Source organism: Mauremys reevesii, linkage group 1 (assembly GCF_016161935.1).
Source record: "Mauremys reevesii isolate NIE-2019 linkage group 1, ASM1616193v1, whole genome shotgun sequence".
NCBI classification, from domain to species: domain Eukaryota; kingdom Metazoa; phylum Chordata; order Testudines; family Geoemydidae; genus Mauremys; species Mauremys reevesii.
The window spans coordinates 169,069,060-169,082,392 of NC_052623.1; the positions used below are offsets into that span (position 1 = coordinate 169,069,060).

General features: G+C 34.7%; 1 protein-coding gene across 9 annotated transcripts in view; it reads left to right on the forward strand.

Annotated features, from left to right (window-relative positions):
* The window catches only part of SYNJ1 (synaptojanin 1), a 121,683-nt gene that overhangs the window by 32,219 nt on the left and 76,131 nt on the right, over positions 1-13,333 (forward strand). For all 9 annotated transcript variants that reach the window (XM_039524319.1, XM_039524299.1, XM_039524309.1 and 6 more), the window contains exons 5-10: positions 2,434-2,659; positions 3,944-4,027; positions 4,764-4,825; positions 5,314-5,410; positions 8,472-8,641; positions 10,441-10,522. In XM_039524319.1, coding sequence (XP_039380253.1) covers positions 2,434-2,659; positions 3,944-4,027; positions 4,764-4,825; positions 5,314-5,410; positions 8,472-8,641; positions 10,441-10,522 — 721 coding nt within the window. The remainder of the gene's footprint in view (positions 1-2,433; positions 2,660-3,943; positions 4,028-4,763; positions 4,826-5,313; positions 5,411-8,471; positions 8,642-10,440; positions 10,523-13,333) is intronic.

The window sequence follows — 13,333 nt, forward strand, 5'->3', positions numbered from 1 at the left end:
TCCAGTAGAATTCTAATCTTTGTGTGCCAATACCCCCAGGAAATTGGCATTGGCTATATGAATAGGCTAGTAACTTAAGTCTTAAGATCATCATGCTAGAGGACCATCATAGTAGCTGACACTATTCAGATCAACTTGGCTTTAAATTTTCTGTGCATCCTTAAATTTCATTTTTTTAATTTAAATCACCTGCTTTTTATGCCTTTAGTAAATCACTAGTTACAATGTGAAATAAATTAAATGACCCAGATTTGCATATCCAGCAAATTAAACACTAAAAATCAGTTTTAAAAAGTGCTATTCTGTATACACATTTTAATCTTGCCAGGAGTTTTGTATATAAAATCCATTTGTAAGATTCTGCGAAGAAAAATGTTGTTTACTTTCCCAATCTCCTATTTCAACAGAGCATATCGTTGTACTGTATTGCAAAATAATACATACCCAACCCACAATTTTTGAGGTTTCATTAATAAATACTTGTAAATTTCTCTGGAATGCGTGCTAAAAGTCAGATATGTATTTTGAAAAACAATGGAGACACTATTAAAATAAACAACTAAACTAAAAATAAACCACTAATGCACCGAGAGTGTTAAGAGACAAGTTCTTAAAAAATTATTTGTGGTTACAATAAAATTTTGTGAGAACCAGCTCTCTTACTGACTATCTTTTTTTCCTATTCAATAAACGTTCCCTCTTTTTATAAGTGAATCTCTCACTCAGAAAGAGTACAAAAACTAAATACTAGCTGCAAAACTATAATCTTATTTACCAGATACTGACAATTTATTTTTAAAGTGCTTCCTGTTGGCTCTCAGACATATCTAGTTTATCCTTTTTTCATTGTACTTAATTTTAGAACATTGTGAATGTTATGTTACAACATGTCAGCACTCTGAATTATTACCCCTCTTTACCTTTTCTCTCATACTAACCCTGCTTCACAGTATAAAAAAGTTGTTTGAATTAACTAATGAAATGCTGCTAATATTACTGTTGTGACTCATATTAATTTAAAATACTACTTTAGATATTTTGTTTTATGAGAATTCTTAGTGTCTATACTGTTGCTTATGAAACACTACTGTAATTACATTGTTTTTGTTACCTGTAGTTAACACTAAACATTATCTGAAGTATGCTAAAGGAGTAACAAAAACTGAATTCACTTAGTTTTATACTTCATACATTACACAGTAATAACACCAAAGTTATAATTTTTGACTTGTATACCTATTACAAAATCCCATAACCAGTAGTTTAACAAGGTGGATTACACTTCATAATCACCTATCCCATTGTTTGAATCAATGAGTTTTATCATTAGGCTGTAGTGTTGACTAATTCGCAGTAAACTCACAATGGTCATGGGGTGCTTCAAAGAAAACAAGCACTGTTAGCTTAAGCAAACATCTTTTGAACAAAACTGAGATGCCCCAAATACTGATGACAGTCCTAGAAGCCTGTTGAATTATTCTTGCACTACAGGATCTCTGACATGGTAACATGTTCCACGGTTTTAAAATAAGCTTTTTGGGGGAGGGAAACTGTCCTGGGAAATTATTAAATGTGTGTACACAGATTTTTTTCTGTTTGTAGCCAGTCCAAATTCTGTCCTGGTTAGCAGTGATCCAATTGGTTATTGGGTGGCCTATATGAAATGAGTTAGTGGGTCACACATGACACACAAAATAGCCCCACCATTGGCATTCTGGTTTTATTTTCTCTGAGGCTGACTGACCATGAAAACTCTACTCTCTAATCCCGTGGTTCCCAAACTTGTTCCGCCGCTTGTGCAGGGAAAGCCCCTGGCGGGCTGGGCTGGTTTGTTTACCTGCCGCATCCGCAGGTTCGGCCAATTGCGGCTCCCAGTGGCTGTGGTTCGCTGCTCCAGGCCAATAGGAGCCGCTGGAAGCAGCGGGTCAATATGTCCCTCAGCGCCACTTCCAGCAGCTACCATTGGCCTGGAGCAGCAAACCGCAGCCACTGGGAGCTGTGATCGGCTGAACCTGCGGACGCGGCAGGTAAACAAACCGGCCCAGCCTGCCAGGGGCTTTCCCTGCACATGGGGCAGAACAAGTTTGGGAACCACTGCTCTAATCCATGGTTTTCACATTAGTAGGAAAGGATAGGGGTATCTTCAGTATTAACAGAAGATTCTAGGTTGTCAGTTTTTATGTCCATTAAAAATCACTACAGACGTTTTTTGTCCTACAGACATCTAAGCTACTGTCTAGAAGGTTTTGCTATGTCAGGTTTGTTTAAATAGAAGTTGTGGATGAAACTGTGCATGTTATGGAAAGCTTTCCTCTTGACATTCCTTATATGGAGTGTGGAGTTTCAGAAATAAGACAGCAGTTGCCTAAACAAAATGAGCCATTTTATTTCTCTCTCATTGTCATTAATTTGAGTCCCTTCTCTTTCTGATAGGAACCAATCACTGCATTTGCATCTTAAACACTATGGTGTGAACTGTGATGACTGGTTATTGCGTCTCATGTGTGGAGGAGTAGAGATTAGAACAATTTATGCAGCTCACAAACAGGCAAAGGCTTGCCTCATTTCACGACTAAGCTGTGAACGAGCTGGAACCAGGTTTAACGTACGGGGAACAAATGATGATGGTCATGTTGCTAATTTTGTTGAAACAGAACAGGTATGCTGTATTATTATAACTATATTGCCCATCTGTCTGTACTCAGTATAATGATAGTAAACAACTTATGGCTTTTTGCTCCAAGTCAATAGATTGTGAGCCAAATCCATAGCTAATGTAGGGTGGTGATCTTCTTTTGAAGTCAGTGAAGCTAAGTCAATTTACACTGAGGATTTTGTCCTATATTGGAACTATTACTATGCTGTAATGCATGAAATTATAGATTATTCTGTGGTAGGTACTTTTGATTGCATTGTTATGAAGAGCCTGATCCTGCAGTTGTATACATGTGGGTAGGTCATATCTGGGTGAATCTCTGTGCTTGTTCAGAGTCCCATTAAGTTTGCTAGTTTCACCCAGGTGCAGGATTGGGGTCAGTATGCCGTCAAGTTTCTTGAACCATATTTTTCCAGTAAGCTACTTATTAGATGATAAATTGCAGTTTATTTTTATAACATTTGAAATTTATTATTTTAACCTAAGGCTAAATATTAGCACTTTGAGGAAATCTTGAAGTTGACATTGTCAAGTAATGAGTTAATATATTTTAAAAACATGCATCACAAGATGGTTTAGTTACTTTATTTCCATTATAAGTCCCAAATTTAACTCTTGTGAGCTAAGAAGTTACATAACTGAATGTTTTCTTACTTCTGTAAGAAGAGTGAATATTAAATACTGAAAGAGAAATCAAAGCTTCTACACAAACTTTGAAAGAGCCTTATGGAAAGTTTTTTAAAGATAAACGTGAAAGGGTTCCTAGAAACTAAATTGAGAGAATCAGGTTAAATATTTGTCTGTTTTACAGGATTCTTAAATGGGATTTTTTGTAAGAGAAATAAAATGGAAAACTTAAGTCTTCTCTATGCTTTTTGTCTAAATGTTACCAAAATATATATTAAAAAGTGGATGTGAAATTAAAAAGTTGTAAATATACTCTGCCTTGCCGTCTTAAAGAAATCTTTACAGGGAAACACTTTTTATGAGAACTTGGAGCAGGACTTAATTTAAAAAGAAAAATACTCTTTCTAAAACCACAATAAACTTGTCCCTGTGGTATATTGTATCTTCTTACTATTGAATATTTATTTATTCAAGTTGTGCATTCTGAGGCATTAGACACACAAGTCATTTAATATGAATTTTTTAAAATAACAAATATTGTTACGCTTGCTTATACTATGACATAGTTGTATTTTATTCACCGTGTTTAGATAATGCAAAAAAGACTGCTTTGTTTCTGCAATTCCCCAGTAAAATTACAGTACTGCTTTTTCTCAACAGGTGATATTCCTAGATGACTGTGTGTCTTCCTTCATACAAATTCGTGGATCTGTTCCATTATTTTGGGAGCAACCTGGTCTGCAGGTAAGTAGTTAAGATAAAGGTTGAGGCCCTGTTGCACTGTTATCTTTTTGGCTGAGCTCTGAATGAAATTCTTGTTTGGGAGAGAGACTTTTGCTTCTTAACAGACTGGAGGTATTGCTGTTGAAGACACTACTTCCTATGGGACCTGAGTACACTATCTCTAATGCTTAGTTTCTTTTGGCCTAGAAGTTTTGAATTATTTGATTTTTTAACGATTGCTTCTTGGAACAGGTTGTTCTGGAGCACACAAGCGGGGAGGCGCTACTCTTGATTTAGTCATAAATAATACAAAGGAGTCTATGCAAGGAGTAACTATGCGTGAGACACTAAGTAATAGTGACTACAGTATAATTAAGCTCAACATCCTTGGGAGAGGAATTGTATGAAAATTTAGTACTGTGACACTAAAATAAAAAATTTGGACATTTTAAAAATTCTTAGATGTAGCATGGCAGCTGTATAAGCATACCATAACAGAGTCACAGAAGGCTCATGTATCCCTAAACAAAAAAGCTAGAAGTGCAGTTATATGACAAGATTCAAGAGGTTGTGTCAAAAAGGTGTTCTTCAGAAAACTAACATTAATGAAACCAATAGAAAGAAGCACATATTATGGAAGGAATAATGTATGACAGAAATAGGATTTAAATGGATTTTGGAGAGCAGATTAACCAAACACACAAACAAACAAACAAAAAATTCAAGTATATAACTAAATATACTCTTCTTGTCAAAGGTGGGATCCCATCGTGTCAGAATGTCAAGGGGATTTGAAGCAAATGCACCGGCTTTTGACAGGTGAAATAGTGGCTTGCATTTTTCTTAATATGATGTTCTGATCAAGTAGTTTTACTGATTTAAAGCTGTAATTCAGCAAACCATGTGACTAGTCCTTTTGAAGTTCAGTGGGCTACTCCTGTGCTTAATATTTCATCTTGTAATCTTTATTTGGCAACTTCTTTATTAAAATTGGAGTTCAGAATTTCATTTCATACTGTATATAACAATGCTTGGTTAAACTCCATGTAACTTCTTGGTATTAGCCAAATGTTTCCTCTTAAGTAGAATTTTTGCTACTATTGACCTAAATAAATAAGTCAGTTGTCACTTGGTATCACTGGGCTAGATCACTTCCTTGGGATGCATTTCAATAAAATGGATGCCATAATAAACGTACACTGCACTCTAGTACTTCATTCAGATGGGGTTGATTAAGAGAAGATGCTGATTATATTACCTTGTTACTAGTCAAAAGGTGAGTGAGGCTTTTTTTCTTCTGTTAACAGGCATTTCCGAACACTTAAAAATGTATATGGCAAGCAAATTATTGTAAATTTACTTGGGGCAAAAGAAGGGGAGCACATGCTTAGCAAAGCCTTCCAGGTAAGTATTATGATTATCTCATGCCCTGTATGTTCTCAGAATTGGCTTATGCCTTAGGTGGGTGTTAAATAGTCATTAGAGAATGAAATAGATATGTTATACGCTAGAGTATCTGCTTGTTGTTAAAATAAATCTGTACCCATTTTGCTCAATATAGGATCCTAAAAGCTCACAGAGACATTTCTTAGGATATATACAATGAAATGGATTTTAAAATCATTTTAATGACAATCAATATGTCTGAGCATGTTAGCCAAAATAAGCATTCTTTTTAAAAATTATAACTGCAATATGGCAGGCCGTTGATAATAAATTGTAAATTATATTCCCTTAATACTTGTTTATGTCTAAAGGAAATAACTTCTGCATTCTAATGTTAGTATATAGGCAACAGATGTTTTGGTATTTAATACTGAGTGTGCTTCAGGTAAACTATTTTTTTTTCTCCAAAATACTGCTCTAGGAATTCCTGGGTGTATTTTTAGACTGTTGAGAAAAGGACTTCTTAAACTTCAAATGAATACATCACTTGAGGCTTAAAAATAATTTAATAGTTTAATTGAAATTTAAACTTTTAAAACTTATTCAGAAGACCAGCATTTTGATTGTAACTGACCAGTCTCAAGATTTCTTGCTACCGAGTTATGTAGTTGAATAAAGATTCTCCTGGGTTCTAATTAATTAGAGAATAGCCTGTAATATCAGTCTAGTTTCTCTCATATTATCTTTTTTTCACAGCCGAGATAATTTTCTAATTACTTAATAATTTATTTACAAATTAATTGTTTATATTACCAATTTAGACTGTGAAATCACCTGTAAGATGCTCGGTTGTACTTATAAAATATATCTAACCTTAAAATAATACCAAGATAGAAATTCCAATAAAAAGAAAACTAAGCTTAAGATGACAATATTGTGTGTCTGGGATACAGAAAATTTTATTTCATTGTAAATGTCACTTGAGTTATTTTTTAATCTAATTTTAATATAAGATGCTGTTAATGCAGTATAAAGTTTATTTTCATCATTCTTTTTTACATAGTACTCTTAGAGAGATTTGTAAGGAATGTAGGAGCTGCCTTAGTGGAACAACAAATGATCAGTCTAGTCTGATATTTAACAGTATCAATGCCATGTTTCAGGGAGCAGCATAAAACTGTGAAATCTACCTAAGTAGAGTGCTGTGGGACAATGTTCTTGGACTCTATTGGTGTTCTGTAGATACCCTACATAAGAAGAATTTTGCTAGTCTTTATTTTTATTCTACTTAGGTTTCTCCTAGCTACAGATGCTCTTCATTTAAATGTCTATTGTTTCCTTTTTGTTTGTTCCCCAGTATTACCAGGATACATTTATATTGATTTAAGAATCATAGGCATTGAATTTTGAATAAGTTTAAAAAGGAGAAACAAATTTTCTTCTGATAAAAGCCATTATTTACGTAAGATGGCAACTCTAGTATTCATTCACTACTTCTACCACTGGACTTGCATATTAACACTGCTGGAAATGATTTAATTGGTAAACTGTCACCAGCTGTGATCTCAAAATGGACATTTTAAATTAAAACTGTACCAAGTATATTTTCACTTCTGAAAAAATTGCATTTATCTTTGACTGCTTTATGAGCACGACTTTTAACATTCCAAACTTCTGAACAACTTCACACAGATAATTTAGTAGTCTCTCTTCCAGGCTGAACAATCCCAGTCTCTTTACTTTCTCCTCATATAGAAGCTGTTCCTTACTCCTAATGATTTTTATTGCCCCTCTCTGTACTTGTTCCAATTCGAATATATCATTTTTGAGATGGGGTGACCAGAACTACACACAGTATACAAGGGGTGGGTCTGCCCTGGATTTATAGAGTAGCATTATGATGTTTTCTGTCTTATTATCTATCCCTTTCCTAATGGTTCCTAACATTCTGTTTTCTTTTTTGACTGCCACTGCATGTTCTTGGCTAATATTATTAACTAAGTTCCAATGAGCAAAATTTAACTTTGCCTTGGTTAAGCTTCTAAACTCCATTAGAACAGTAAAGTTGTCCAAATGTAACTGAGATCACAATTTGGTTTGCAGATTCTTTATTCTTTAGTGGTGATGTGTGGGCAGGAAAGAACCTAGGATGACTTTCAGAGTTTACGATGAATTTTCAGGCTGGTACGTTTAAAAAAAAAAAAAAAAGAGACGTTGTTTTACTTGTAAAAAGAGCAAATTTGCTCAGAAGGCATTGAGACAAAAACTTGGAATTCCCCCTCAATGCCACTTATACAAAGTTACTTTTCAGAGCAGATTGGCAATTTAAGATGACAAAGAAGCTATGTATAGAATTAAGCTGCAAATAAACAGTCTGTGGCAGGGGATCTCAGACTTCAGTATGGGTCACATCTTAGTAGAGTGCATCTCTTGGACTCATACTCTCACATTTGCAATCCTACAGGCTTCCTCCCCATCTTTTTATGATCACATAACATGTGGCAACTACAGCAACTGTTTACATGCAAAAATAATATTAGGAAATCAGTTAATGTACTTTAGCTGGATTTTTTAAATGTAATTTAACAGCTGAAAACAAGGAGAGTAGGCACCATGTGACCAATCAGCTCCCCATAGACCGTCACTGGTCCATGGGCCACTGTTTGCGAACATCAATTCTAAAACTAGAGAACTTGTCAACATACGTTTTTTTTTCCTGCCGTGATTGATGAGCTTACTAACTCCTTAAACTGTGGAAGAAAATTGTAATACTTACATTGCTTTAATGATGTTAAAGTAGAAGGTAGAATATAAATCTACTTCTGGTTTTGGCAATTAAAAAACAAAAATTCAGTTGTAATAATTTAGAGCCTTGGTTTATATTTTATTAGAATGATTTGGATTAGCATATAATAAAGTGTGTCTCGTTTTAGTAGAAAAAGTGATAATGATAAAGATACTGAACAAATGGAGTTAATAACTTTCTTAACATTGGTGGCATATTTGGCTTATACTAATCTAACACCCTGTTTGTTGCTTGGTATATTTATACTTTTTCCTCTCTCTTTCCTGATATCAGAGCCACTTGAAAGCCTCTGAACATGCTATTGATATCAAAATGGTGAACTTTGACTATCATCAAATGGTTAAAGGCGGAAAGGCAGAAAAACTACACAGCGTGCTTAAACCTCAAGTCCAAAAATTCTTAGAATGTGGATTTTTTTATTTCGATGGAAAGGAAGTTCAAAGGTTTGACTATATAACTTCTGTAACTTTCCTACAATCAGAATATGATCGTAATTTATTTTTTCACTCTTTTAGCCACAAATATAGAAGAAAAATATTTCTGGTTGTTTGTGTGAAGACACTGTTTTTCATTTATCTAGGATGATGACCTGAGACTGAAATATGAACCAATTATTTTGTGTTTATATTATAAATGTATGCCATGTTCTCTTGTTTCTGAATAGTCTCTAAAAGTCTAGGGTGATACGAAATTCATACTGGTATTAGATTCAAGTCTTTGTTTTGAACTCACCATTTTGTCATATTTAATGCAATCTTCCTTGTACCTTATTAGAATAAGGAAGTAGCTTTTGACAGGGAAAGCAGAACCTATTTTCCCTGTTGCTGGTACTAACACTGTCTAAATTATCTTTGGTGATAGAGCATAGCGCTTAGATTGAATGGCAAACAGCTGTCAGCCAATGGGTCTGATTCCCTTAAATTATTTCTGAACCTGAGTTTCCTATGTGGTTGTAGAGGGCTGTCCACAAAAATGGACTTTTTTTTTTAACAGAACAATAAAATATCCTAAAATCTACTCCAACACATGATCACATTTTAATATCTTATTAGCCATATCAGTTTGAGAGTTTCTTTTTTAAAAACTATAATTTTTGCCATTGAGAGAACTAGAATTAGACATCTGTCTTAATTGTGATGTGTGGGTAAAAATGGTTTTATTAGGTTGTCCTCTTTGTTTTTCCAACAGCTCTTTTGTCCCGTCCCTCGTCCCCCCTCTGTCCTGGCAAATAAGATTTACTAATACCCTCTTTATTTTGACCAGTGCAATCTTTTTTGTTGACTGCACTAGAAGTAAATATGTATTGTCACAATAAACGTCCATTCTAGCATAATTAGGAGATGGAAAATAAAATACAACACAATTTAGAGATATTTGTTCTTGGAGGATTATAGGTGTTCAATTGGCTCCTAAGATACATTTTTCCAGTTTTACCCAAATATTGTTTTAGTTTTAACTTTTATTAAAGATAAACAAAATTGACAAGACAAATTATTTTTTTAAAATAACTATTAAGAAGCTGACAAATATAGACGGTAAGGGAGTACAACAGAAATAAAACATATTAAGTTATAACTTGCAGTAGGTATAAATTTTTTTAAGTTTTGCTATAACTTTTTAAAATCTATTCATCCTATTTGTTTTATCTCTTCTCCATAGGTAAATAGTTAATCTAGTACAGACAATAAGTCACTTCATTTTTCTTTATTCTTTTATTGTGTCTACCTATAGTTCTTTTTTCCCAAAGATAGTGTTGAAATAATGTACTGGATGCAGTTTTATTACATTTACAGTTTACTACAGTCTTACTTTAATTTCAGCAAATCAGGGCACTTTCCTAATGCTTTGCTTTCTAACATTTGTTTTGTTTTATAAATAGTTTGTTTTAACTAGAAGTGAGTACCCCTGAAATACTTAGAAAATGCATGTTGTATTTCCTGGGTTGTCTAGAAAGAGAGTTCATTCCAGCATTACACTTCAGAAAACAAGGACTACACCAAAAAATTGAAGGAAGACTTTGTTTTTGCTGGAGATAAATTGCTCTTGTGTAAAGAGATGCCAGTCTTGTTGCTATTGGTGGATCTATAGCTGCCAACATTATAAATGTATTTTTATAACAATAACATTGCAATTACAGTGCCTTGATTTACTAGTCTCTTTAAGATCTTGGTGTCCTTTGTTGATGTTCTTTGTCTTACTGAGTTATTTCAGTGGTTCTCTTTATTTGTTGTACTTGGCACAGATATCAAAGTGGTACTATCAGGACAAACTGCTTGGACTGTCTGGATAGAACAAACAGTGTGCAGGCGTTCTTTGGCTTAGAGGTAGGAAAATTAATGTAGATTCTTGATGTAGAACTTACAGCCACTGATTGATTCTGATGCTTCTGTAATACTTGAATGACAACATTACCATAATTGTCAATAGGCAAGATTAATTACAATATGCTCAAATTTATGAGTTAGAATCTGATTTGTAGCATGGGCCTGTAATTCAGTGGGCTAACATATCTTGGTAGGTCACAATTCTTAGTACAAAAGTTGTGGTATATCAGTTTTAAGGAAAGTATATTTTGAAGCACTACCACTGATGTATTTCCCTTTCTTTGTATGTCCATCTGTTTTTTCCTTTCAGTTTCAGGCTTGCAATTCCAAAGGAAGAGTAGTGTAACAGTCCTTCACAAAAGCACTTTACCCATAGCACTTTCTGCGAGTTCAACTAAGATTCTTCAAATTGAACTTACAGTAAGCACTGTGGATAAAGGTCTTTGGTGCACATGCTACTGTCCTAAATGGTTACCAGTACTGCTGTCTAGGAAACCTCATTAGTCCATGAGTTTTGGATTACATAGAGAATGTTACAGTTGGGCCCCCAGCTATGCCCCAATCTGTGGCTGTGAATTCACTCTAGAATTCAGTCTTTTCTGTAAAATTGTGCTCCAGGATATCAGCTTTAATATTTTAAAAAAAAAAGTTTCTAGTACTCAAGGTTATAAAGCAAAGCTTGAAAAGATGAACTGAATGTAAACTGATGTAGTGATGTCTGTGAGCCTGAAACAATATCTTTGAGAGATTTGGCATGCTCCACTCATCTTAATAAATTTTTAATTCTGAAACCTAAACATGAAAGCCTGCAACATATTTAAAAATAGAAATGGATGGACACTAAAACTAAATTAATAGAAAAATAAACAAGACTACTTTACTTAAGATGTTTATTTTTCTTCTAATTCAATAAAACCCTCCAATTTAAACATTTATATGAAAATTCTGCAGAATTTTCAGTGGAAAGCTGTAGAATCCAGTGACTTTGAAGCAAAATTTGAGTCAAATTGTCTACCAGATACATAGAGCTTTGATTATAGTAGTTTGCCCGTACAATGATCTTGTAGTCAAATAATCCACTGAATTGAAACTTTATCTGATTTTGTTTTCTTCACTGTTAACCTGTCTCATCCATAGGTAAATGGTGGATCTAACCAAAGCTTGAAAGATCTAAGGTTTTGTAGTGTTTCAGCTGCCTGTACTGCAGGGAATTATAATTTTCATCTTGTAGAACTCAGAGAAATAAAGGGAAAAACATGCCAGCTAGGGTCTTGGTTGGTTTTGGAATTCTTCCTCTTTCAGTATGACTTAATCAAATTCTTTTTTTACAGTACACGCAGTGAATTAAGTATTCGTTCATCCATATATCTATCCCATATTGATCTTGTCATGGAAAAGATACAGAGATTGTAACCTTAAGGAAGATCCTTTTGATCCTAAATCTGTGTCCATCATAGTTTTGAGCTTGACAGTTCATGGCAGACTGATACTCAGGTTCTGAAGTAGTCCAGTTGAGTGAGCTAGGATGACCTGTATTGAATAATCATTTCATGTGCATTTCAGTTTTCTGTTTTGTAACAGACACCTGATGCTCACTTGAATCAAAATGTATAGCAATTTTATATTTACAGGTCTAGGTTTTGTTCTCTTATACCAGTGTAAATCTGGAATAAAGTCACTAATTTCATTACAGCAGGAATGTCCAACTCATTCTGTAGTGAGGGCCACATTACCATTTCAGTTAAAATTCATGAGCTGTCAATATAAAGCTCACCAGCAAGAGGCAATTTTTTCAGTAGTCTCCAACTGTTGAATGAGCCCCTTTAATTGTATTTAAATGAAATACTTAAAAAAAAAATAGTGCATGTAGGAAGCCTGTTTTTTCTCTTCCAATTAGCTTATCTCTAGTTCCCTCTGGTTCAATAACCGCACTGTAGTTTTTTTTTTCCCTCCCTTTTCTCCAACCCCTGCCCCACTTTGGACATTTCTCTTCTCCCTTCAGCCTAACCATACCACTTTAGGATTCTTCCCAAAATCTCTTTTTCTCCTTGCATCCTTCATAGCATTGCCAACCCTAGGTGTTCAAAAATCACAAGTAAGGCCCCAAAATCATGAAATTTGAAAAAAAAAATCTTATTTGCCTTCTGTTTTTTGAACATTTAATGTTTGTTTTCACGCTTCTATCCATAACCATAAGGGTTAGAATCATTAAAAGAAAGAAATTCCCATGTGACTATATGACTCCAGAAACTTGGACTTTTATAAAAATACCAGATGTCGTGAGACTCATGATAAAATTGCAAGAGTTGGCATAATTCTGTCCCTTTGAAGATTCTTCCTCTCCCTTCTCCTGGGGATTTGTCCTACCCCATTTGTTGCTCTCCTTGCTTCTTTGGGAATTTTTCTTTCTCTTTTTCTCAACCTCCTTCCCCCACACCCTTTTGTTATCTCCAGGAGTTCTTTCTCCCCCACAATTTGGAAAATTTCCCCCCTCCTCCTTTTTGGAATGGGCAGTGAGTGAGGAGAGAGAACATAAAAGGAGCTGATTCCCCAAGCCTGGGATTGGGTAACAGCAGCTGGTACAAGAGGAAGTAGATGTCCAGCTGAGTCTGTTGCAGTAAGGTTCAGTGACTACATCAGGGACTGGAGAGCAAGGGAAATCTCTGTTCCCCTGAGCCTTTTATGTGTGGCATTGTGAAGGTGGCAATGGTGACTATAAAAATTGCTGCTAGGGCCAAGTCAGGCAGATCTCCTTCCACTTTATTTCCAGCTCCTTCCAAGACCTTTTCAGCTACACCTGGCAGATAGATG